This window comes from Ranitomeya variabilis, chromosome 4 (assembly GCF_051348905.1).
Source record: "Ranitomeya variabilis isolate aRanVar5 chromosome 4, aRanVar5.hap1, whole genome shotgun sequence".
Taxonomy (NCBI): Eukaryota; Metazoa; Chordata; class Amphibia; order Anura; family Dendrobatidae; genus Ranitomeya; species Ranitomeya variabilis.
In genome coordinates, this window is record NC_135235.1 from 646774434 (window position 1) to 646801000 (window position 26567).

The following is a 26567-nucleotide window of genomic DNA, read 5'->3' on the forward strand; positions in this document are numbered from 1 at the left end:
TTCTGTTTGGGAGCTGATCGATATCCTGGATACTAATCCTGTTATGTGCAATGGAGACTTCTCCCACTTCTGTATGGACTGGATCTGTGCAGCAATTTTTTCTATCACCATGATCACATGATTTGTGGAGGAGTATCTGATTGGACTACGGCCGTTATGGCATCATCCTGGGGGGGTGGTTTGTATCTTGACTACGGGGAATGCTATAGTTCTATTGGAGGAATGTCGTTTGTTTACATCTGTTTGAGGGCGATTTTCTTTGCACTTTTGTGGGTGAGTTCGTTGAATTTTAGAGATCAGGACTAGTATGCCTTTTTCTGATGCTGTATTGTCAATGCTTATGTATTTGTACAAGTATTTTTTGTATATTTATATGTATTTTGATGTACTGATGTATTGTGTCATTGTAGTACTATACTCCTATTGGTGTTTTGTTCTAATGAGGGGTGGTGCTTGGGATATATAATGGTGGTTGGAACATGTGTCAAACTGTGCTTGATAAAGGTTTATACCGAAACGTCGCCGCAGTTGGCAGATTAAAGCTGTAAGTTTTTTCTTATCACTGACCGTTGTGGCGCTGTCCTCTTTTTTACATTATGGATTAGGCTCCCCCCACAGTCATCTCACACATCTACACCACACTTCCACACTTTTCGCAGCCACCAATCAACATTTTTTAATTGTTTTATTGAAAACTGAAGCACAATAATAATACATGTATTCCAAAAGACTTATTCAGCAGAAGGTAACTAAAATACAACAATACGTTCTTGTTGTGACTGAGCCCTTACACTCTCACGTGGATGAACAAACCAGGAGAGATGTTAAGCCTGCACACCTCAGGTTCATACAGACGACACAGATCCTTAACCTGACCCTGACTTGTCCCTGCCTGACCGCAAAGATTGGTACCCTAAAATTACATAATAGTGCCCCCACTCAATGTTGACTGACCCTGAGTGTCTTTAACTGCAACCTCAACTATACAGAGTTCAACCCAAAACAGCCACAACAGAAAGTAAAGCACAGAAACAGAGAGCGAGACACAGGACTAAAGACTTGTTCACACAGTCATACATGACAGTTGAATAAAAAGAAAGGAACAAAAGAATATCCTTTGGAATACATGAAAACCCCCAGACTATGAATGTAACAAAATGCGAGAAGAACAGAGAATGGGAACACACAAAAAAACCATTGGAGAAGCAATAGAGAAAACCTCAGCAAGATAATCCTTCACTGGGGAGCTCGGTCTCCAAACATCCATCTAACTGGAATATAGCCAACAAAGACTACATGAGCCAGGTGAGTATAAATAGCCTCTCTCAAGAAGTGATAGTACAAACCAAAACGAGGAAGTGAAAACACCAAGAACACAAGAACATTATCAGCAGTTGGACATAGACAGCACAGGCTGTGATCCAACAGAGAGGGAAACTAACCCACATCCTGAGGTCACCAGATCGATCCATAACAGTTCTTCAAAAGATAAAAATAGATAGAGAGAATATATATATATAGAGAGAGAGAGAGAGAGAGAAATCAGACAGCACTCCAGTTAAAGGAAAAATTGTGGGCTTTAATCCAGCACCAAGTGGAGCAACGTTTCGACCTCACATTGCAGTCTTTGTCAAGCATTGGACAACCGCATTATTATTATTCAGGAAGTATTGCACCCAAAATCTGCTCAAGTTTGTGCTGCTATCTGACTTTTCTCTCTCTCTATATATATATATAGTTGCTCAGGTATATATATATATATATATATAATATATAAGTATATATAAAAGTAGTTGCTCAGGTACACATATTATTGCACAGATTCACATTAGCAAGTCAATTTAAACCAGATTTGCGTTGAAACAAGCATATAGACAACAAACATGTTACTCTATATTCAAGCCTGGATCCAAAGGGTAAGGTTTCTCCTTGCGGAGAGTGACATGTTAAGCATGCTGAGATGAGGAGACTTAAAGTCACAATGTTCTTCTGGGAAATATGCAAATTGTCTCTTCAGAGAGGAAGACGATTAAAGCTCTAGTACCACCTATAGTTCGTAGCATTCCTAAAAGTCAATGTCGACCCTTTAACGAGTTTTGTCACATGACTTAGGATAAAAGTTGGTTTTGGCTTTTATCCTAAGTCATGTGACAAGGCTTGTTAAAGGGTCGACATTGACTTTTCGGATCACTACTTCCTATAGGTGGCACTAGAGTTCTAGTCCTCTTCCTCTCTGAAGAGATGAAGAGATAATTTGTATATTCAAGCCTGAAATACAAGTTCAGAATTTAGACATGAGTAAGATCGGTTAGATCGAAACGCGTTGTCTATACTCTCTATCTGCATCTACCTAGAAGTAAGGGCTTGTGATATTTTATATGGGCATGCACTAATAAAGACTTTAAAGTTTTTAAGAAGCTGGAATCTACACCTTTTTTCTTCATGCAGATAATTTGTATATTCAAGCCTGAAATACAAGTTCAGAATTTAAACCGTTCAGATCTAACAATAACAATGAAATCTTTTTCAGTCCACTGTAGGAGTCCCAACATTTCCAAACTATACGTAACCTTTAACTGGTAATATAAAGAACACCTCAATTGTGAAAGACCATATGCGCCGATGAGTTCTTTATGTCCCATACCCTATCAAACTTCTGAGGGCATTGTCTGTTATATACACTTTTTTCTCATATGTGATTGCTGTGTTTACAGAATCAACCCAGGTCCTTAAAGTTGGTTTAGAATTACAAATCCATCTGGTAGCTATCAATTTCCTGGCGGAAAGTAAAGTTTCTACAAGAAAGATTCTGGTATGATGACTCCATATTTCCTCCTCTAGTAGTCCAAATAAACATTTTAGGATGTTTGGAATGGGAATGGATATTAAGAAAGATAAGAAGGTGACTATGCTTTGCCAGAAGGAGAGAATAACTGGACAAGCACAAACCATGTGCTACAAATCAGCGTTTAAGGTGTGACACCATGGGTAATTACCCATTTGGTATAATCTTGAAGGGTTTAGGTAGGCTTGGTGAATAATGTAGAATTGAGACATTTGCTTGTTCAATGAAGGGGAGACATAAAGGGGGCATTCCAATATGTCCTCCCAGAACTCCTTATTAATAGTGGCAATAAGCAGTTTCCACTTGTCTTTCCCCTTCAGTGAAGTAGAACCAATACCTATTTATAGCATGTGTGTGTACAGGATTGATATGAGACCTTGTGGGACTTGCGATTTAAAAATACCTAGCAAATAATGGTACCGTAGATATGGTAAACGCTGCATTTTGTGAATGCAATTGTGATTGGAGAGCAGACCTTAATTGTAGGTATCTATAAAATTGGGATCTCAGCACATCAGACTTTGTTCTCAACTGATCAAAAGATAACAGAAAACTCCGGTCATAAAGGTCACAAAGTAAAAGAACGTATTGAATGCTCCAAAATTGAGAGCATGGGATAGATACCAGAGATGGAAAGTAAGGGTTCTGCTACGTCTGCTAAATATGAGTAAATTTGACACTCGTCTGGACTGTCTCCAGACTAACTGCGTCATCTTCATAGGCAACATTTTGGGAATGTCAAGTTTATCAAGCTCCAAAAATTCTATTAGACTAGTACCTCTCGCTTCCGCCAAGTGACTCTCTGAATTTGGCAGTTGAAGAACTGGCATCCAACTACTTAGTGCCTTTAGCTGGCCTGTTATGTAGTAAAGAAAAAAATCTGAGTCGAGACTTACCCCACACAAATGAAGACATTAGCGAGTTAAGTGTTGTGAAGAAAGATTAAGGGATATGTACCGTACTGTATTGCAAAGTATAACTGAATTTTGGCAATAATATCAGCTTAATTAGATTTATGAGTCCCGGCACTGATAAAGGTAGTTTACGCAAGAGATTAAACTTCAGTTTAGCATAATCTAATAGAGGCAGAATTAGTCCAATCTCCAAAAGAAGGAAGAATTGGAAGCAGTTAAAAAGACCAGGACGGATGAACACAGAACTTAAACACTTGCTAAAAAGGAAAAAAGAAATATATAGCAAATGGAAAGAGGGGCACATATCTAAAGAAGAATATAATGCTGTCTGCAAGGAATGCAGGGCAAGAGTTAGAAGAGCTAAGGCAAGTAATGAAGTGAGGCTTGCAAGGGAGACCAAAAGCAATAAAGAATTTGGGGGGGTCAAAAGCAAAAGAAATGCCAAAGATGCTATAGGATTTTTACAGGATGAAAAGGGTTAAGTGGTCAAAAATGATGTTGAGAAGACCAAACTTTTAAATTCCTATTTTTTTTTTTCAATATCAATTTTTATTGAAAATTTTTACATTAACAAAGATAACAAAGAAGATGTCATCAATCATGACTATCAAGACAGTAGTGCAATGTTTCACTTCCGGATTTAATGGAATAATATCACCGTGACTATTAGCTGCCAATCATACATAAGGAGAGAGAATATTCAAAAACATTCATTTCATGGAAGTGATAAATTGACCTTATAATGCACCCTTTCCTATATAACGAAGTAAAGTATACAAAGAAAAAATGAAAGGGGAAGGAAAAAGGGAGGGGGGGGATCCTCCGATCTTGCCTCGCTTAACCAGACCCACCACTCGCCTCACCACTCTCCCATCTATTAGACGTTTTCCAACAACCAGCTTTGAAGTTTTAGTCATCTATTTGAAGGCACCCTAGACTATTTTTGAGATTCTCCATTAAGTACCACTTCGTTGAGGTGAAAGGTCCGATTATTTTCTGCCTGTCTTCTGTACTTCAAAATTACCAATAAATTGTCTCAATTTTGCTAAAAATGAACCTGCTTGTGTCTCTTTGTTCATCCAATGTTTAAGGATTAGCTTTTTCTGCCAAAACTCAGTCTAGTGTGCAAAAGTTTAGGGGGACCCTTCTCTCACCCTCCCCCCAAATTCTTATTTTGTATCTGTGTTATCTAAGAAAGCAAATGTAACATCAACTCATCTTCACTGTGCTTTTGAAGGAATAAAAGAATCCACACTCTCTTACAGAGATGGCGAGAGAGCACTTAGCTAATTTAAATGAATCAAAATCTCCTGATCCAGAATCTTTGAAAAATTCTGGAGAACTGGATAAATCCCAGAAGATTGGAGAAAGTGAAATGTTGTCCCCATCTTCAAAAAAGGAAAGAAGATGGAGCCATGAAATTACAGGCCAGTGAGCCTTACTTCTATATCAGGTAAGATCTTTCAACAAATTATTAAACACATTCTCATTTGCACATGGAAACACAAGAAGCAATGGAATGAAACTGGAAGGAAGAAGATACAGATTAGATACTATAAAAACATTTTTGACAGTGAGGGCGATGAATGAGTGAAACAGGATGCCACGAGAGGTGGCGAGTTCTCCTTCAATGGAAGTGTTCAAACAGAGGCTGGACAGACCTCTGTTGGAAATGGTTTAGTTAATCCTGCATTGAGCAGGGGGTTGGACATGATGACTTTAGAGGTCTATTCCAACTCTAACATTCTATGATTCAATGAATGTTGGAAGAGAGATCCCTTTTACGGTCTTGATGAATATTGATCCCTAGATATTTAAAATGTGTGACCAGTGGTAAAAGTGACAAAGAATCTAATTGGATAGAGGGCCCACATGAAAGAGGCATTAACACCTATTTGTTCTAGTTTATAGAAATGTCATAAAATCTACCAAATTTATTTATAGCAGAGGTAACATAAGCTAAAGTGTCACCAACATGGTCCATAAAAATGATCATGTCATCAGTATATAACCCAATATTATCTGTTAGTGATGAGCGAACGTGCTTGGATAAGGTCTTATCAGAGTATGCTCATGTGCTAACCGAGAGCCTTCGGTGTGCTTGAAAAATATGTTCAAGTCTCCGCGGCTGCATGTCTCGCGGTTGTTAACAAACAAGCAATCCCTGCATGTGTTGCGACTGTTGAACAGCCGTGAGACATGCAGCCGCAGAAACTAGAACATATTTTTCGAGAATGCCGAAGACACTCGGTTAGCACACAAGCCTTATCCGAGCACGTTCCCTCATCACTAGTATCTGTCTGATGGCATGGAGTTTATTCTCATAGCTAATGCTTCAATAGCCAAAGCAAATAAAGTGGGGAAGAGAGGACAGCCCTGACGAGATCCTCTTTCAAGTGAGGTAGATGCAGATGAAAGGCCATTCATTACCACCTTAGCCTTAAGGGCCACATATAGTATAGGCATTTGGCCAAATCCAAATTTATGAAGACATGCCACCAGAAATGGCCGTTCTACTGAGTCAAATGCCTTTATGGTATCAAGTGCGGCTAATCCCCAGCTGTTCTCAGGCCATAGTGAAAAGTGCTGGACTATGGACTGGACCCTTATGATATTTATGGAAGTGCTCTTGCCTTGCATAAACCATGTTTGGTCTGGATGTATTAAATTTAGAATCACTTTATTGAGTCTCATAGCTAAAATCTTAGTGACGACTTTAGAATCAACTTTTACTAAAGTAATAGGCCGATAATATTGGAAATTCAAAGGATCTTTCCCTTCTTTTAATAATACAATAATGCTAGATTCATAAAAGTAAGTGGGTGAAAAATCACCCTGGAACTCTTGCAACAAAAACCTTCAGAACGTGAGGAATAAAAGCGTTGTGATGTCTAACATATGACTACAGAGGTATCTCATCTGGGCATGGTGCTTTACCGGAGGCCATATCACTCATGTCCGTGCTAATTTACTCTACTGTGATATCAGCATCAAAAAAGATTTGCCACCTCTCTCATTTTGAGAAAGGGACTGTAAATCTGATAAGTACAGGCAGTCATTACATTAAGAGGGCACTGAGATTTGTATAAAGTGTAATAATATGCTCAAAAAGAATGAGTAATGCAGACGTTACTATAGAGCCATTCATAGCTCTGAACTCAACAATAGGATTAAACATATTTTGCTGATGAACCATAAAAGACAGTAGTTTGCTAAATTGACTCCCCCATTTAAACTAAGGCTGGCGAGTAAAAAAACAACTGACACTTAGATTTAGCATCAGCATCTTGGGCATAAGGGCATTGAAACTGCAACCACCTCACTTTATTTTCATCACTCGCCATACCGATAGGTCACCAAGATGCCTGTCCTGGGTGGCACACTGGCTCACATGCACAGCTAACGTTTCTGAGCACCAGATAGGTACTTTTACACTTTGGCATACACTGGGTAAAAGAACCAAGCTATACTTTTCCTCTTTCATGTAGATTCATTTAGAACAGCAAATAACAAGCTTTAACTTTAGATGTAATATATTAAAATGTACAGTGCTTAAAAAATGACAAATTAAATGAGATTTAAAGAAGGAATAAACAGTACAAAAAATGGGTTAAATATAAAAATCTCTTAGTTTCAGATCTTTACCCTGAGGCAAATATTTTAAGTCAGAGACAGATGGAGAAGTCACATTTATGATCAGCTCTAATCCTGCCATCTCCACCGTTCTCATTACACAAGTATAAAACATATAATACTGGTGGATAAAACAAGACTGAGCATAAGACCTTCACAGCCATCTACACATCATAAGGGAGATCTCATGTCACCTTCTCTCCATCTACCTGATGATCCTGAGGAACATTGGGATATTCTTCTGCACAGTCCTGTGGAAGAAGATGGGGACATCTCTCTGGTGTTGTCATCTTACTGGATAGAACTGGTGAAAACAGATACAGGGACTGAATTGATTTTTTCCATACAGTTAATTATAGGCCGTGTGTATTTAGTCCTGTCTATTACCTGGTGATGTGAGGGGCTGGGGAACCTCCATCATGACTTCCTTGTACAGATCTTTGTGTCCTTCTAAATAATCCCACTCCTCCATGGACAAATAGATGGCGATATCCTGACACCTTATAGGAACCTGACACATACAATGATACCGTCATCATCCTGATCCCTTCATAGCGTTACTGTATAATGTCCCAGCATTCCCAGCAGTGTCACCTCTCCAGTCAGCAGCTCAATCATCTTGTAGGTGAGTTCTAGGATCTTCTGGTCATTGATGTCCTCATGTATCAGGGGGTGAGGTGGAGGCCCCGTGATTGGGCTCAGGGGTCTTCCCCATCCCTCAGACACAGGGTCCTGACAGCGCTCACTAGAGGTCTTCTTCACTACTGCGTAATCCTGGTTATGGAGAGACACATTAATAAATCTCACTACAGACATTTCCAGAGTCCTCACCTCTCCAGTTCTGTCCATCTGTTATTCCCATAGATAAGAATGATGTAATGTGACGTCATCAGAATCTCTCACCTCTCCAGTAAGCCGGAAGAGGATCTCTAGGGTGAGGTGTAATATCCTCTCCTCCATCTTGTCCCTGTCCCTATCCATCCGTGATGAGTAAATCAGGAAAACTCTCTTTTATAGAAGATCTCCATTGAGAGGATCCAAAATTGTAGGGACCTAATTCGGGAGAAGATGAGCCAATGTGATATAATAAAGATTCCATATAATAATACAATTACAGGAGATAATAAGGGGAACATATGAGGAGATAGAACGTGTAGCTGTTGTATTCGCAGATCGTGTAAACTGGAATGTCATAAACATCACCCACTTGAGCACTCGTGACTTGGATGTGACTGTAAAGGGAGGACTCCGCTTCTCACACTCACTTTTCCATACAACTACCACAATAGGCTGAAAATGAGCTAAGTGCCCCCCACAGTCATCTCACACATCCACACCACACTTCTTGCACCCACAGCTCACCATTTTGATAGGCCACCAAGACGCCTGCCCTGGGTGGTACACTAGCTCACATGCACAGCTAACTTTTCAAAGAACCTGATAGGTCCTGTTTGCAATTTGACATACACTGGGTAAAAAAAACAAGCTGTACATTTCCTTTTTGATGTGGGTACATTTAGAACAGCAATGAACAAACTTATTAAACTTTAAATTTAATATTTAAAAAATAATGTACAGTGCTTAAAAACAGAAATAAATGACATATAATTTACACACAAGGAATAAGATACAAAATTGGATTGAAAATTCTGACGGAGATCACCACAGAAATTAAGACAGATCTACAATTCACGTTGTCTCTCCTGAATCTGACTATGAGTTTTTCTGGATGAGATATTGTAAAGGGTCTCAGGTGAGAGGAGGATGTCTCAAAATAAGGCTGTCCTTAAATTATCTAATGTAATGTGTTCTGTAACGAAGAGTGTTAATGGGCATTTGGGTCCACATCTTTTGATAGTACAGGTATTTGGCAGGATCATTCTAAATACTTCTATTGTTTAACTCTCTATCGGTTATTTCATGAAATAGTATACTCTCTTGGTTGGATTAGCCCTTATTCACATCTTCAATATATAGGTCCAAGCAGGCGTTGCTACACATCTTTTATTTATTACTATATATACCATATATAAGCCTAGCCTGGACTTTACTTAGTGTCTTATGTTCCTATGTCTTACAGTACTAGCCTCTTATCCCATTTATCTTAGCAACACTTTTTATTGTGTACTGTACATCGCTCTTTAGACATTCAAATCGAAATAATTATGAGACTTTGAGCACATTAGGATGATTTATCGACACCACTGTGCCCTCTATCTACACAAATGGTCAAAATTGCTGAACCCCTCTCGTTTAATGACAGAAAAACCCACAATGGTCACAGTAATAACATGAATCTGACAAAAGTAATAATAAATAAAAGATCTATGAAAATGAACAAATGAAAGTCCACATAATAATAATAAAAAACCCATGAAATAGGCCTGGACAGAGATGATGGTACACTTAATTTAATATTTTGTTGCACAACCTTTTGAGGCAATCAATCGATTCCTGTAACTGTCAATGACACTTTTGCACCTCTCGGCAGGTATTTTGACCCATTCCTCAAGAGCAAACTGCTCCGGTTGTTTCCAGTTTGAAGGTTGCCTTTTCCAGAAACATGTTTCAGCTCTTTCCAAAGATGCTCAATAGGATTTAGGTCAGGGCTCATAGGAGGCCACTTCAGAATAGTCCAATGTTTTCTTCTTAGCCATTCTTGGGTGTTTTTAGCTGTGTGGTTTGGGTCATTATCCTGTTGCAAGACCCATGACTTGCGACTGAGACCAAGCTTTCTGACACTGGGCAGCCCATTTCTCTCTAGAATCCCTTGATAGTCTTGAGATTTGATTGCACACTGCACAGATTCTCAACACCCTGTTCCAGATGCATCAAAGCAGCCCCAGAGCATAACAGAGCCTCCTCCATGTTTCACAGTAGGAACAGTGTTCTTTTCTTGATATGCTTCATTTTTCAGTTTGTGAACATAGAGCTGAGGTGCCTTGCCAAAAAGTTCCATTTTTGTCTAATCTGTCCATAGGACATTCTCCCAGAAGCTTTGTGGCTTGTCAACAAGTAGTGTGGCAAATTCCATTCTCGCTTTTTTATGATTTTTTTTCAACAATGGTGTCATCCTTGGTCGTCTCGCATGAAGTCCACTTTGGCTCATACATCGACGGATGGTGCGATCTGACACTGATGTTCCTTGAGCTTGAAGTTTTTCTGGGCTCTTTTGTTACCATTCGTATTATCAGTCTCTTCAATTTGTCATCAATTTTCCTCCTGCGGCCACATCCTGGGAGGTCGGCTACAGTCCCATGGATCTTACATTTCTGAATAATATGTGCAACTGTAATCACAGGAACATCAAGCTGCTTGGAGATGGTCTTATAACTTTTACCTTTAACATGTTTGTCTATAATTTTCTTTCTAATCTCCTGAGACACAACTCTTTCCTTCGCTTCCTCTGGTCCATGTTGAGTGTGATACACACCATGCCACCAAACAGCACAGTGAGTATCTGTAGCCCTATATACAGGCCACTCACGGATTACAAGATTGTAGGCACCTGTGATGCTAGTTAGTGGACACACCTTGATTTAACATGTCCCATTTGTCACATTATTTTCAGGGATACCATCATTTCTGTCCAGGCCTATTTCATGAGTTTTATTTTTTTTTTTTTAAATCTGTGGAGAAAAGTAATGTCTGACTTTCATTTGTTCATTTTCATAGATTTTTTTTATTTATTATTACTTTTGTCAGATTCAAGTTATTTCTGTGACCATTGTGGGCTTTTCTGTCATTAAACGAAGGGTACAACAATTTTGACCACGTGTGTATGAGGAATGTTTTAAAAATATGGAATTTCTATTTTAACATTTTCTAAGTACATTTTGGTATTTTATCTTGCAGTTGTATTGCACTTTTTAGTTTTCCCCCAATATTTATAAGAACCTGATGTTTTCGTTGTAACAAATATACTATAAGCTGATGAACAGACTGAAGGAGTCTGGATAGCGGCTATTTGTTCCCATCTTTTCAGTCATTAAAATGCATCAACTACTGAGGACTCTCAATTGTGATTATTGCGGAAGCGCACAGCGGGAGAGGCATGTTTCCACCAACACACCCCAATATATCGCCATGACAACAATGGGGTCCTAGAACAGTGTCATTAAAAATATAAAGTGAAGAAAAAGCTAAAATACAGCGACATTGTCAAAAGAAATAAAAAGTTCTATTTCTGGGATAATCTGTCCCCAGAATGTCTCCATTACAATGTACAGCCCACACCGCAGATAACAGCCCCTCATACATCTATAGCACCGGCCCGGGGGCCACATCTCCAGCCCTGGGAAACTGATCCAGGAGGTCGGTGCTGTGTCCGGGGTCATCTGTATCAGGAATGGGGAGAAGGGGGCATTTATTTATTAGCATCTGGGTGGGTGGTACCGTACCTTGGAGGGCATCTTCTAGTATATGAATGTGATTGGGGGGATGGTGGCACTGTGGGGACATTATTCTGTGTGTGTCAGACGGGCGCTGTACTATGGAAGCAATATGTGTTTAAGGACTTCTGGTTCTTCATAGTTGGGCCGTATGTATCTATCAGAGGAGAGGGAAGAAAGCGTTATAGCACCTAGTAATGAGGAATCTCCAGCACCTACCTCCACCTGCAGAGCCGCACACCACATATATGGCTGTTCTGTGCGCACAGGACCTGTGATGAGGTCACAGGAGGGGAGGAGTCAGGGGTCACATGATCAGGGGCCTCAGTGTATGCAGGACTCTGCTGTGCTGGTTGTCATGGTGCTGGATGAGGGGAAGTTTCTGTGTGGGGTCAGGAGGGGTTTACAGGGTGGATGTAGCAGAGCCGTGTGTGTACGAGGTGTACGGAGCAGAGCCGTGTGTGTACGAGGTGTACGGAGCGGAGCCGTGTGTGTACGAGGTGTGATGTGTATGGAGCGGTTTCTGTAGGATGCGTGCAGAGTGGAGTCGTGTGTGTTTGCAACATGTATGGCACGGCGTCGTGTGTACGGAGCAGTCGTGTGTGTACGACATGTATGGAGCAGAGACATGTGCGTACGAGCTGTACAGAGCAGAGCCGCATGTGTATGAGGTGTACGGAGCAGAGCCGTGGGTGTACAAGGTGTATGGAGCGGAGCCGCGTGTCTATGAGGTGTATGGAGCAGACCCGTGTGTATAGGACGTGTTCGGAGCGTAGCTGTGTATACGATGTGTACAGAGCAGACCCGTGTATGTATATGATGTGTACAGAGTGGAGACGTGTGTTTGCCACGTGTATAGAGCGGTGTTGTGTGTGTAAGATGTTTGCAAAGTGGAGTCGTGTGTGTAGGATGTGTGTGCATGTACAATGAGTACAGAGCGGAGCGGTGTAAGTTGTGTGCATGTTAGTTGCTGCCCACTGCTCCAATTTATTTATATCTTTTTGAATCCTCTATCTTCTGTAATATTAGCCTTCCCTCTTATCTTTGTGTCATCAGCAAATTTAATCAGTTTACCCTCAATTCCTTCATCTAAATCATTGATAAAGATGTTGAACAATACAGGGCCCAGGACAGAACCCTGCGGTACCCCACTTGAGACATTCTTCCAACTGGATGTGCAGCCATTTACGACCACTCTTTGGGTACTGTCACACAGTGGCACTTTGATCACTACGACGGTACGATCTGTGACGTTCCAGCGATATCCATACGATATCGCAGTGTCTGACACGCAGCAGCGATCAGGGACCCTGCTGAGAATTGTACGTCGTAGCAGATCGTTTGGAACTTTCTTTCGTCGCTGGATCTCCCGCTGTCATCGCTGGATCGTTGTGTGTGACAGCGATCCAGCGATGCGTTTGCTTGTAACCAGGGTAAACATCGGGTAACTAAGCGCAGGGCCGCGCTTAGTAACCCGATGTTTACCCTGGTTACCAGCGTAAAAGTTAAAAAAAACCAAACAGTACATACTCACATTCCGGTGTCATTCAGGTCCCTTGCCGTCTGCTTCCCGCTCTGACTGACTCCTGGCCGTAAGGCAGTACAGAGCACAGCGGTGACATCACCGCTGTGATCTGCTTTCACTTTACGGCGGCACTCAGTCAGTCGTATCGCTGGTCGTGATCGTTGGAAAGTTGCAGAGTGTGACAGTACCCTTTGGGTCCGATCACTAAGGCTATGTCAGGGAGAGACTTGGTGAGCGAGAGCTAATAACCCGAGCTCCTGCAATTTCCCTAAGACTAGGGAAATCCTGACTGACCCTCTATCTGAAGTTTACACTGAAGGTGTGCATGTTCAGGCCTCGAACCTCACCCTAACTCCTGAGCTCAGCCCTAGGCTGAAACCTCCACCCACCACCCAGTGAAGAGGTAATACTTAAATACCCACAGTTAGCACAGACAAGGGTAAAGGAAAATATACACCACGCCGCAGACACTCAGGAATACACTATAAATGTGCAGGGCAAAATAAATACAAATATAGGAAGGAGTAAATAAGACGAAGGAATATACACCACCAGCAACGAATCTCCAACCACCAGCTCTCCACTCCAGACCGAGATAACAACGCAAGACAGAAGCTATAATCGGCGACGCCCAATGATCAGGAGAACTATTTAAAGGCCATGGAAATGGCCCAGCTTCCAATCCGAGGATCAGGTAAATTAACCCCGGAAAAGCTAGACAAAATCTAGCAGACGCCAATGAGTAAATAGTGGTCAAAAGCGGAATTACCGCTGTTTGTCGGACGACCTGGTCCGAACAGCGTCCGACATGACAGGCTACTTTCACACTAGTCTGTCGGCCCGACGTACCGACGGACAGTGTGTTAATGTAGCACAACATGGGCAGCGGATGCAGTTTTACAACGCATCCGCTGCCCATTGTGAGTTCCGGGGAGGAGGGGGCAGAGTTTCGGCCGCGCATGCGCGGTCAAAAATGGCGAACTCGATGCACAAAAAGTTACTTTGAACTTTTTTTTGTGCCGACGGTCAGCCAAAACACAACGGATGTGACGTGTGGCAATTCGTCGCTCATGAAAGTCTATGGAGAAAAAAACGCATCCTGCGGGCAACTTTGCAGGATGCGTTTTTTCTCCAAAACGACGCATTGCGACGTGCGTCGAATGACGCTTGTGTGAAAGTAGCCTAAGCCAGTTATGAATCCACCTAGCAGTTGCCTTGTCCATTCCATACTTAAGTCATTTTTTCAATAAGGATTGTGTGAGATACTTTGTCAAATGCTTTGCTGAAGTCAAGATATACTATATCAGCATTTCCCTGATCCACCCAGTCAGTGATTCTGTCATAGAAGGAAATAAAGTTAGTCTGACATGACTTATTAGCTTGTTATGTTTTTATCTTTGCTAGTTATTGTCATAAATAAAATTTATATGGTTTTCAACCAGTTTTGCTTAGTGCAATCTTTTTGGTGATATTGGTAATTATTGCTTGGTTTGGTATTTATCTTGGTGATGAACTATAGGTGTTAATGACTTATTTGTTACAAACCCAAGCTGACTCTGTTTAATCACTTCATTCTTATCCAGCTACTTAAATACATGTTGTTTAATAATTTGTTCAAAGATCTTTCCTGTTATAGACATCAGACTCACCGGCCTATAGTTCCCTGGGTCCACCTTCTTCCCCATTTTGAAGATAGCACCATTTGAAGATAACATTTGCTCTTCTCCAGTCTTCTTGGACTTCTCCTGTTCTACAAGAATTTTCAAAAATTATGGATAGTGGTTCAAAAATTTCTTCCGATTTCTCCTTCAGTACTCTGAGGTGTAATTCATCTGGACCTGGAGATTTGAATTCATGTATGTTAGCTAAGTGTTTCCTCACTATCTTTCTGTTTATTTATATCCTGGATTCTTCTATTCCCTTAATAGGACAGTGAAAATCAGTTGATGTTAGATTTTCTTTCTGAGAGAAAACAGATGTAAAATAGGAATGTAAAAGTTCGGCCTCCTCAACATCCTTTCTTACCATTTCATCATTTTCATCCTGTAAAAATCCTATAGCATCTTTGGCTTTTCTTTTATTTTTAACACATCCCCAAAATCCTTTTTATTGCTTTTGATGTCTCTTGCAAGCCCTAATTCATTGTCAGCTTTAGAAAATCTGATTTGTGCCCTGCAGGTTCTGCAGACAGCATAATATTCTTCTTTAGATACGCCTCCCTCTTTCCATTTGATAAACATTTCTTTCTTCCTTTTTAGCATGTGTTTAAGTTCTGTGTTCAGCTTTTCTATCATTAACATTATTTGTTTAGTTGTCTCAAGTGAAGGATGTCCAAATTATGTTTTAGGGTACCGATATGAACCCAAATGCTGCTTAAAAAATCACTTTTGGCTATAATGAAACATAGTTCTGAGTTCATGCATACATTTCACATCCTGCCTATCAATGCCCACATAAGGCTATTTAGAAGTGGTAGAGTTCCAATATCACTGTAGCTTCCCCCCTGTAACAGGGGGGCATGAGATCAGCCCCCCCTTCCAGCAGCAGCCCAGTCAAGAGTGAGGCTGCATGTGAAGAGGAAGGTTGATTCCAGCGTCAGTCGCAATGCAAATGCAGCCAGGCTTCCCAGCATACGATTCCTCTACTCCTACGTATTCAATTACAAATCAATACCCTGGGCTACCAAAGGGGTCCCCAGATAGTTTCTCCACCCCAGTAAACAGTCCCCCGACAGCAGCAGGAAGCCCTTACCTAAGGAAGTGAGGACAGGTTTCACTTACAGACTACCCCTACACCTCCTCCGGGTGACAATAAAGCAGGGAAAAAAGTTGGTCCTAAGCAGAGTAGACAGCGAATGGAGGTGTATAGGAGATGACCAGTCCAGTAAAGGGTTGGTGGGGGCTACAGAAAATAGTCCCACACACCCACAACCCCCAGTGCATGCAGGCAATCAACAGGAGGAGCAGAGGGATAAAAGAGCCATGAGATCCACTACCTGGATCTGTAATAAATGTAACAAGCCACAAGATAAAGGAAAAACCCAATGTGACTTCTGGGCTATGACTGAGAGGGGTGGCACTGCCCTCCCTGTAATAACACAACTAACCGGAGAGTTTTATCTTACTCACTGCTTTTAATGAGAAGGCAATTTATACATTGAGCACACATCATTTAGTCTCCATACATCATATCATGAGCACTGCTCCGTACTCCACAACACAGATTCAGCAATATATTAGGAACGCAGTATAATCAGAACAATTCAGCACAGCGCTATCAGTACTACTTATCAATTAACAACTGACAAGGCACCAATAAACTGAACTAATATAATTAGCTAACCAAAAGCAGAATAAGAGTGATAAAGAAGGAAAGAAACAATAGAACAAACATAGTACAAGTATAGCAGAGCATAGCAGAGCAGGATCAAGACACTTCTATTACAATATTTACAGTGTCAACAAACATTGACATAGTTACAAACAGACAGACAGGAACCCTTATTATAGATACAGACAAAAAAAATCATGGAAAATCATGTACTTCATTATGAAACAAAAAAAATTGTTAACAGCACTTAAACAAACAACAGACAAAACAGACAAGCAAGAGACAACAAATAACAGATACTTTCTTTTACCTGAGGGTTTTCCCATTAGAAATTCCCAAAGACTGACTCTAGAAAGCCTCCTTTCCCGGAGAAAAAACTGTGTGAGTAATAAATCTACTCACTTACCCGGGATCTGGTTTTCTGTTCAGGAGTGAGGCAGTCAAATGTTCAGTCTAAGATGAAAGTCGAAGAAGAAATTATATTATCCCGCTGAAGGCCTCCAAGTTGTTAGAGACAGGATTTCTAACCTACTCAGGTGTTCTGTCTTATAGGTACCTAAGCGATGAAGCAATAATCAGAGAGACACACGCTCGTTGTCTGTCCAAATAGTCTCTGGTCTTTATTTTCAGGGCTGGGCTTTTTAAAGCCCCAAGATCAAAAGGAAATATAGAGTTACATAATAAATTGGCAAGGAGATATATTATACAATGGGTTGTCAGACACATCCTGGTATACAAGATAGATCACATGATAAGAATGTGTGTGGGGGGGGTGCTTTGCACATGTCTGCGTTTTATGAGATTTTGGCTGAATATTTAGGATTTTTGGGTGGATTCAGACAAAAACAGACATATCGTTAATCTGGACAAAAAAACAACAAGATGTCCTTGGCAATTTCTGGGAATTATTGACCACTGCTATGTGGAATGTCTGGGAAATCGTGCTAGAAGAGACTCAGATGATAACATTGCACAATACTTATATTTCTGATATTAAAAAGATGAAGATTAACCATTTCTTTAACATTACCTGTAGTAATGGCACCTGTTTGAACTTGTTATCAGTATAAAAGACACCTGTCCACAACCTCAAACAGTCACACTCCAAATTCCACCATGGTGAAAACCAAAGAGCTGTCGAAGGACACCAGAAACTAAATTGCAGCCCTGCATCAGGCTGGGAAGACTGAATAGGCAAGCAGCTAGGTATGATGAAATCAACTGTGGAAGCAATAATAAGAAAATGGAAGGCATACAAGACCACTGATATAATCTCACTCGATCTGGGGCTCCAAGCAAGATCTCACCCCATGGGGTCAAAATGAGCAAAAATCCCAGAAGCACACGGGGGGACCTAGTGAATGACCTGCATAGAGCTGGCACCACCGTAATAAAGGCTACTATCAGTAACACACTACACCGCCAGGGACTCAGATCCTGCAGTGCCAGACATGTCCCTCTGCTTAAGCCAGTACATGTCCAGGCCCGTCTGAAGTTTGTAAGAGAGCATATGGATTATCCAGAAGAGTATTGGGAGAATGTCATATGGTCTGATGAAACCAAACTAAAACTGTTTGGTAGAGAGGAGGAGACAGAATGCTGAATGCATCCAAAGAACACCATACCTACTGTGAAGCATGGGGGTGGCAACATCATGCTGTTTCTCTGCAAAGGGACCAGGATGACTGATCCGTGTACATGAAAGAATGAATAGGGCCATATATTGTGCAATTTTGAGTGCAAACCTCCTTCCATCAGCAATGGCATTGAAGATAAAATGTAGATCAGTCTATAGCATGATAATGATTCCAAGCACACAGCCAGGGCAACGAAGGAGTGGCTTCATAAGAAGTATATGAAGGTCCTGGAGTGACCTAGCCAGTCTCCATATCTCAACCCCATAAAAAACCTTTGGAGGGAGCTGAAAGTCTGTGTTGCCCAGCGACAGGCCCAAAACATCACTGCTAAAGAGGAGATCTTCATGGAGGAATGGGCCAACATACCACCATCAGTGTGTGCAAACATTGTGAAGACTTACAGAAAACGTTTCACCTCTGTCATTGCCAACAAAGGATATATAAAAAAATATTGAAATGAACTTTTGTTAATGACCAAATACTTATTTTCCACCATACATCTTGCCAAATCAGACAAGGTGATTTTCTGGATTTTTCTCATTTTTACTCTCATAGTTGTGGTCTACCTATGAGGCCTCTCTCATCTTTTTAAGTGGGAGAACGTGCACAATTGGTGGCTGACTAAATACTTTTTTTCCCCACTGTATGTGCCATCACAAAGTCATCAGCATTGCTCACTTTTTCATGTTGAAGTCAACATCTGAAGGTGAGACAACTCAAAATAATAAAGACGAAATTCAAGCATATAAGTTTTAAAGGAAACATTTATTATTGTTTATCAAGTTTTGAGACACTTAAATCAATGTGAAACATCCATTGTATACAGTATGTTTTATACAGCTCTGGCAAAAATTAACAGACCACTGCAAATGTTCAGTTTGTCTGATTTTTCTCTTTATAGGTATATTTTTGAGTAAAATGTAAATTGTTATTTTATTCTATAAACTTCTGATACATTTCCGAATTTCTAAGCACTAATTTTTGTATTTTTTTTCTGACAATGAAAAATGGTCAAAATTGAAAAAAAAAAACCAGGGCTTTCAGACCGCAAATAATACAAAGAAAACAAGTTCATAATCATTTAGAAACAATAATACTAATGTTTTAACTCAGGAAGAGTTCAGAAATCAATATTTTGTGGAATAACCATGATTTTTATTCACGGCTTTCATGCGTCTTGGCATGCTTTCCACCAGTCTTTCATACTGCTTCTGGCGCAAACATTTAAGCAGTTCTTCTTTGTTTCATGGCTTGTGACTATCCATCATCCTCTTGATTACATTCCAAGGGATTTCAATGGGGTACAGGTCCGGAGATTGGGCTGCCCATGACAGGGTTTTGATGTGGTGGTCTCTTAATTTTTGCCAGAGCTGTATAGCATGTTATCTTTTTTAAGGTAATATAAATTACTGGTAATTGCAGACAATTTTCCCAAGGGTTCACATGAAAGACTGGAAACCAATCAACTGAATTAGGTGTAATATTAATTTTATCACTTTATAAAAAGCCATAACATGTATGGTTTTGATTAGCTAATACTGGTCAGTCTAAGATCACATGAGCATATAAAGAAAATGGCTGATTTTTCATCTGTAATGTCATCACCAGTCAATTAAATTTACAGGACCAAATACAGTTTGCTATGTAAATAATTTCAATTCATTAGTGAAAATAGGATGCTAAACTGGTGATCCGTATGGGATCGATTTTTTTTCTACACACCCAAAGACTTGACTAGATGGGGCTCTGAAAAAAGGCAAGGAATAGTACACACTGCAATGTATTTTTTTCACATGGCCATTTGGTCCATGTGAAAAATCTATCATCAAAATACAAATGAAAATTGTCATCTTTAACTTTAGGCCTTTTAGAGATCATTTTCTCTTCAACTTGCATAACTATTCACAATAACTGTAATTTTGACCAGGGGTGCCCAAACTTTTACACGCTACTGTATGTGCAGAAGATGGGTAAGGCACTCACTTCCACCGTTAAAAATATGCTGTCAGGGGGTGGGGCCACAAAAAAATGTTATGATTTTGACAAAAATCAATAAAATAGATCAGTTCAATCAATCTCTTCTATCCTTTGACTATGTCACCAGGACAGGCAGACACAGCCAAAGGGACAGAGGTAGCCCATAGGCTGCAATTTGCCCAGGTCTGTTCCAAACTTTTCTTTCTCATGTATGACTTTATGTATGACTTTATTTTGACTGTTTCTGTTGTATACTTTTTTCAGTTATGTCCATCTCTTTTTTGATGTTTGACAAGACTTGTTTTCCGAGTAAAACATTTCTCACATCCAAGGCATGAATATGGCTTCTCCCCTGTGTGAGTTCTCTGATGTGTAACAAGAGTTGACTTCTTTGCAAAGCATTTTCCACATTCTGAACATGAAAATGGCTTCTCCCCTGTGTGAATTCTCTGATGCACAAGAAGATCTGATTTCATGTTAAAACTGTTTCCACATTCCGAACATGGGAATGGCTTGCACCCTGTGTGAGATTGCTGATGTAAAACAAGATATGATTTACTGCTATAATGTTTTCTACATACTGAACATGAAAATGGCTTATTTGCTTGACTTCTCTCTCGTGCCATTTTTGAATTAATGCTGTATTTCCCATGTTCTGAAATAAAAAATAATTCGACACCCGTGTGAATTTTTTGATGCACAACAAGATTTGCCTTAAAACTGAAATTTTTCCCACATTCTGGACATGAAAATGGTTTTTCTCCTGTGTGACTTCTCTGATGTCTAATAACATCTGATTTCAGTTTAAAACTATTTCCACATTGTGAACACAAAAATGGCTTCTCCCCTGTGTGAATTTTCTGATGGAGATCAAGACCAGACTTATTGCTGAAACATTTCTCACATTCTGAACATGGATATGGCTTCTCTCCTGTGTGACTTCTCTGATGTACAACAAGTTTTGATTTTTGATGAAAAGAATATCCACATTCTAAACACGTAAATGGCCTTTTCCCTGTGTGATTTCTCTGATGAATAACAAGAGAGGCTTTAATCCTAAAACATTTACCACATTCTGAACATGAAAATGGTTTTTCACCAGTGTGAATTCTCTGATGCATAATCAGTTTGTATTTGAATCTAAAACATAACTCACATTCTGAACATGAAAATTCCTGTTTATCCGTGTGACTTCTCTGATGTCTTATAAAAGACGATTTGTGATGAAAACATTTCTCACATTCTGGGCATGAATATGGTTTCTCCCCTGTGTGAATTCCCTGATGTGTAACAAGTTCTGATTTCAGGCTAAAACATTTCCCACATTCTGAACATGAAAACGGCTTCAACCCTAAATGAATTTTTTCATGTTTAATAAGAGTTGATTTAAGATTAAAACATTTCCCACATTCTAGACATGAAAATGGTTTCTCTCCTGTGTGAATCCTGTGATGTTTAGCAAGATCTGATTTCTGGCTAAAACATTTCCCACATTCTGAACATGAATATGGTTTCTTTACAGGGTGAGCTGTTTGTTCTTTATCAACCCTTTTGTGATTTTTAGTTTGTTTTATAGTCTTTGATATGACCTGTTTAAAATGTTCTGATGAAAGATGTTTGCTTTGCTCTTCATGTGTACGTTGTGTTATGCCACCATCTTTTGCTTTGAAATGTGAAGATATCCGATGTCCTTGCAATGCCCTGGAACAGTAATCTGCCAAAAACATAACCTTTATTAAAAGAGTTAAGTTTAATATACGTAGATGTTTTACAAATCCTCAAGCGATTCACTATTAGAGTTGAGCGAATATGTTCAGAAACGATCGTCATATCGTGCCATATTGGTACCGTATTCGTGCCAAATTTATGTTTGATGATGATGATTGGTTCTGAACATATTTGCTCATTTCTACTCCCATTAACTCCAATGGTGTTTGGAGAATACTGCAAATACAATATTCGCCGGCAAACACAATCCAAACCGAATATTGAAAAATTCGCTCAACTCTACTCACTATCATATCAGATCCAGGGCGTTTTTGTAACGTGATGTCGACAAAGCATTTGAGTTAATTGAGTGGTGATTCTTGTTCTGTAAACTTTAAGATTAGGGTAGACTTCGGAACCCTTTCAGCTACCATGCAGCACCAGGAAAATCTGTGTTTTATCAACACTTTTAATCACCTTAGTGATAGAAACCATGACAATATATCTATGACAGGACCCTGAAGAACTCGGTCTTGATGTACTCCTGGTGAGTGGACCCCGATGTCTCGTTCTAACACATTACGGACCATCTACATCATTCTGGTTTCATGTTTGGATACCAAAATTAATTAATCCGAGTCCAATTTGTTACCTATTTTATGTGTTGCAGCACTTCACTATATATATTCCCAAACTTATGACTTTCAAACACTGAAGAGCATGACAGGCACATTTGTGTGGAATAGCAGCCGGCATGGGGTATCCAATAGACATTGTGTGGCGCCATGGGAGGCTGGCGGCATGCCATTACCGGTCATTAGGTTACACTATTGGCGAGTCAATTATCACATCTCAATAGACGGCAAACATCAGAAGCGATGAGGGTGCAGGCACTTCTGGCATAAGGCCTGGTTTATCACACTGATTTCTGATTCTCCAGGAAAGGTAACTCTTGTTCTCAAGGTTCTTTGCTATAAAGTAGGTTCCATCAGGATTAATAAGTTGTATTAATTTAAGAGGACCTTGTACATAGGTGAGCACTAACCAACAATAAGAATGAGGATAGGGACAAGGAGGAATAAACTAAACGAGAACAGGGACCAGGAGATAAACACACACATAATATAGCAAACCACAGAACACTTCTACAACAAATCTACTCCAAACACTTAGCTTTACCACACAGCACAGGAAGAGGAATCTTTCACCGGCAGAGACAAGAAGGTCTGATAAGTATATATAGGAAGTGGTAATGACCAGATCAGAAGCAGCTGAACTGGAGCTGCATGTTTCTGACCAGCATACAATGGTTCGTTAAGCTGTTCAGCACCAGAAGAAACAAAATCCATTTAATATGAGACACAAATCATACCATCTCTAAAGACCTGCAATTCATTACATGACCGTCTAAGGCCGAGTTCACATTAGCGAATGTGTGCGCAGCGTATGATCCGCATGCGTCATGCGCACATATCTTTAACATGGTGTAGGCAGGGGCATGCGTTTGCATTCATTCGCATGCGGATGCGTATGCAGGCGGTGTCCGGCGTTGCATTTTTTAGGCATTAGATATTGCGCGCATGCGCATCATTGCGGATGAGTGCATCCAAACAACGCATTACTGTCTATGGGAATGCATTGGTACGCAAGGACATGCGTACGCATGTGTTCGATGTGATTGTGTACCTTGGACTGCGCATGTCCAGGAACCGATTGACACATGCCCATTAAGACACGCCCTCCTGGAAATATGTGTATAAACAACACAAATGCAGGCAAAATCGCCTACAAACACATGCACACGCGACGTTTTGTTTTGCATCATGCCAAAGCTAATGCAGATAAATAACGCAGCGTAACCATGCCTTTTGGCATGCTTATGCAGATGATACGCTGTGCAGAGAAACGCTAATGTGAACCTAGCCTAACTCTTCCAAGGGGACGTATTAGGATATGGTGCATTCATACCTTTGTATAATCTCAGTCACTAAGTGGTGGTCCTATATATTTGCCTCCTGCTATATATATAAATATTTATAGTACAGTTGCATACAGTCCAATTTTTACAGAACAGAAAAAAACATCTACCCTGGCGAGAGGAGGTGTCAGAGGAGGCATAGTAGCAGGGAGTGACATTTATCAGATGTCTGAGAAAACGGTATTCAGATCCAAATCCAGGACTGTCGTGTTGTATCCAGGATGGTTGGGACTAATGATTTTATTTTTTTGCCCAGTCATTTATAGTTGCAGTCAGCCATGACTCTATAGCTGCACTCCAGAACACATATGTCAAACTCTGGCCCGCAGATGAGTATATTTGGCCCGCAACGCTGGGTGGGTCCTCCGAATATGTTTAGCCTGCAACCGCCTGGCATTGCACTTTCAACTATATTGGCATACTATATGCTGATACAATTGACAGCAATAATGGAGGAAGAAGCGTTAGCTGATACTCAATCTCCCATCATTCCCCCTCTACATTTTTTTAATGTTGGACGTATTATACTGTATGGAGCACTATGTGGGGCCCTTTATACTGTATGGAGCACTATGTGGGGACCTTTATACTATTTTTTACTATTTTAATTTTGGCCTTCTGTGTATTTGAGTATGAAATCCCTGTTCTACAAGGTCTGGGTTTTTGTTTGTGTTTGAAAGGCCATGTTCACAGGTTGCATAAATACTTTTTTTTCCTGCACGTTTTCAGTGTCCCCACTGAACTATTAAAAAAAAAAAAAAAAACAATAAAAAACTCTGCTTTAAATCTACATTAAAAAAAACATTAAGTAAGAATGAGAAGGGCATAAAAAAAATGCAACAAAAATCCAACAATCAGTTAAGATTTTTATTGCACAATGAGGTGTGGATATCTGAAGAAGACGTGTAGATGAAAATTCATACATGTAAACCCAATCAAATTTTTATTATATTTTTTATGCGTTTCATGAGGAAACAAAATCAATCATGCCAGTTTTTACGCTAGGTATTTATTACCGTAAATACACTGCTCAAACAAATAAAGGGAACACAAACTACAGAATATAACTCCAAGTAAATCAAACTTCTGTGAAATCAAACTGTCCACTTAGGAAGCAACACTGTCTGACAATCAATATCACATGCTGTTGTGCAAATGGAATAGACAACAGATGGAAATTATTGGCAATTATCACGACACACTCAATAAAGGAGTGGTTCTGCAGGTGGGGACCACAGACCACATCTCAGTACCAATGCTTTCTGGCTGATGTTTTGGTCACTTTTGAATGTTGGTTATGCTTTCACACTCGTGGTAGCATGAGACGGACTCTACAACCCATACAAGTGGCTCAGGTAGTGCAGCTCATCCAGGATGTCACATCAATGCGAGCTGTGGCAAGGTTTGCTGTGTCTGTCAGCGTAGTGTCCAGAGGCTGGAGGCGCTATGAGGAGACAGGCCAGTACACCAGGAGATGTGGAGGGGGCCTTAGGAGGGCAACAACCCAGCAGCAGGACTGCTACCTCAGGATTTGTGCAAGGAGGAACAGGAGGAGCCCTGCCAGAGCCCTGCAAAATGACCTCCAGCAGGCCACAAATGTGCATGCGTCTGCACAAACGGTTAGAAACCAACTCCATGAGGATGGTCTGAGTGCCCGACCTCCACAGATGGGGGTTGTGCTCACAGCCCAACACCGTGCAGGACACTTGGCATTTGCCACAGAACACCAGGATTGGCAAATTTGCCACGGGTATCCTGTGCTCTTCACAGATGAAAGCAGGTTCACACTGAGCACATGTGACAGATGTGAGAGTCTGGAGATGCAGTGGAGAGCAATCTGCTGCCTGCAACATCCTTTAGCATGACCGGTTTGGCAGTGGGACAGTAATGGTGTGGGGTGGCATGTCTTTGGAGGGCCGCACAGCCCTCCATGTGCTCGCCAGAGGTAGCCTGACTGCCATTAGTGTTATGACCCCAGTGGACAGGGTCTCAGAGGAACGTGTAAGTCTGCAAGATACAAAAATCCAGCTCATAGGGCTGTGGTAACTGGGTTGACCAAATAGCTACTCCTAACGCCAACACTAGAAGTAGCCGGGGATCATGCCTACGGTGATCGCTAGATGACTCGCGCCAGCCGGAGAATCTAACTACCCCTAGGAGAAGAAAACAAAGACCTCTCTTGCCTCCAGAGAAAGGGACCCCAAAGCAAGATACAAGCCCCCCACAAATAATAACGGTGAGGTAAGAGGAAATGACAAACACAGAAATGAACCAGGTTCAGCAAAGAGAGGCCAGCTTACTAATAGCAGAATATAGCAAGATAACTTATCTGGTCAACAAAAACCCTATAAAAATCCACGCTGGAGATTCAAGAACCCCCGAACCGTCTAACGGTCCGGGGGGAGAACACCAGCCCCCTAGAGCTTCCAGCAAAGGTCAGGATACAGATAGGAACAAGCTGGACAAAAATACCAAACAAAACAAAAGCAAAAAGCAAGGAAGCAGACTTAGCTTGAAAAAACAGGAACCAGGATCAGAGGACAAGAGCACAACAGATTAGCTCTGATATCAACGATGCCAGGCATTGAACTGAAGGTCCAGGGAGCTTATATAGCAACGCCCCTGAACTA

General features: G+C 40.6%; 2 protein-coding genes across 4 annotated transcripts in view; both read right to left on the reverse strand.

The window, feature by feature from the left end:
• The window catches only part of LOC143767347 (uncharacterized), a 294161-nt gene extending 282105 nt beyond the window's left edge, over nucleotides 1-12056 (reverse strand). Inside the window, exons 1-5 of one of the 2 annotated variants that reach the window (XM_077255595.1) lie at nucleotides 12003-12050; nucleotides 8296-8445; nucleotides 7987-8166; nucleotides 7780-7903; nucleotides 7602-7696 (exon numbers count right to left, since the gene is read on the reverse strand). In XM_077255595.1, the coding sequence (XP_077111710.1) occupies nucleotides 7602-7696; nucleotides 7780-7903; nucleotides 7987-8166; nucleotides 8296-8373 (477 nt within the window). In that variant the 5' untranslated portion in view covers nucleotides 8374-8445; nucleotides 12003-12050. Of the gene's footprint in view, nucleotides 1-7601; nucleotides 7697-7779; nucleotides 7904-7986; nucleotides 8167-8295; nucleotides 8446-12002 lie in introns of both variants that reach the window. The other variant, XM_077255596.1, reaches the window with a different exon arrangement.
• A 6971-nt stretch (nucleotides 12057-19027) lies between these two features.
• Nucleotides 19028-26567, reverse strand: part of LOC143767339 (uncharacterized) — a 200490-nt gene continuing 192950 nt past the window's right edge. For both annotated transcript variants that reach the window (XM_077255574.1, XM_077255575.1), the window contains one exon: nucleotides 19028-21966. In XM_077255574.1, the coding sequence (XP_077111689.1) occupies nucleotides 20513-21966 (1454 nt within the window). In that variant the 3' untranslated portion in view covers nucleotides 19028-20512. The remainder of the gene's footprint in view (nucleotides 21967-26567) is intronic.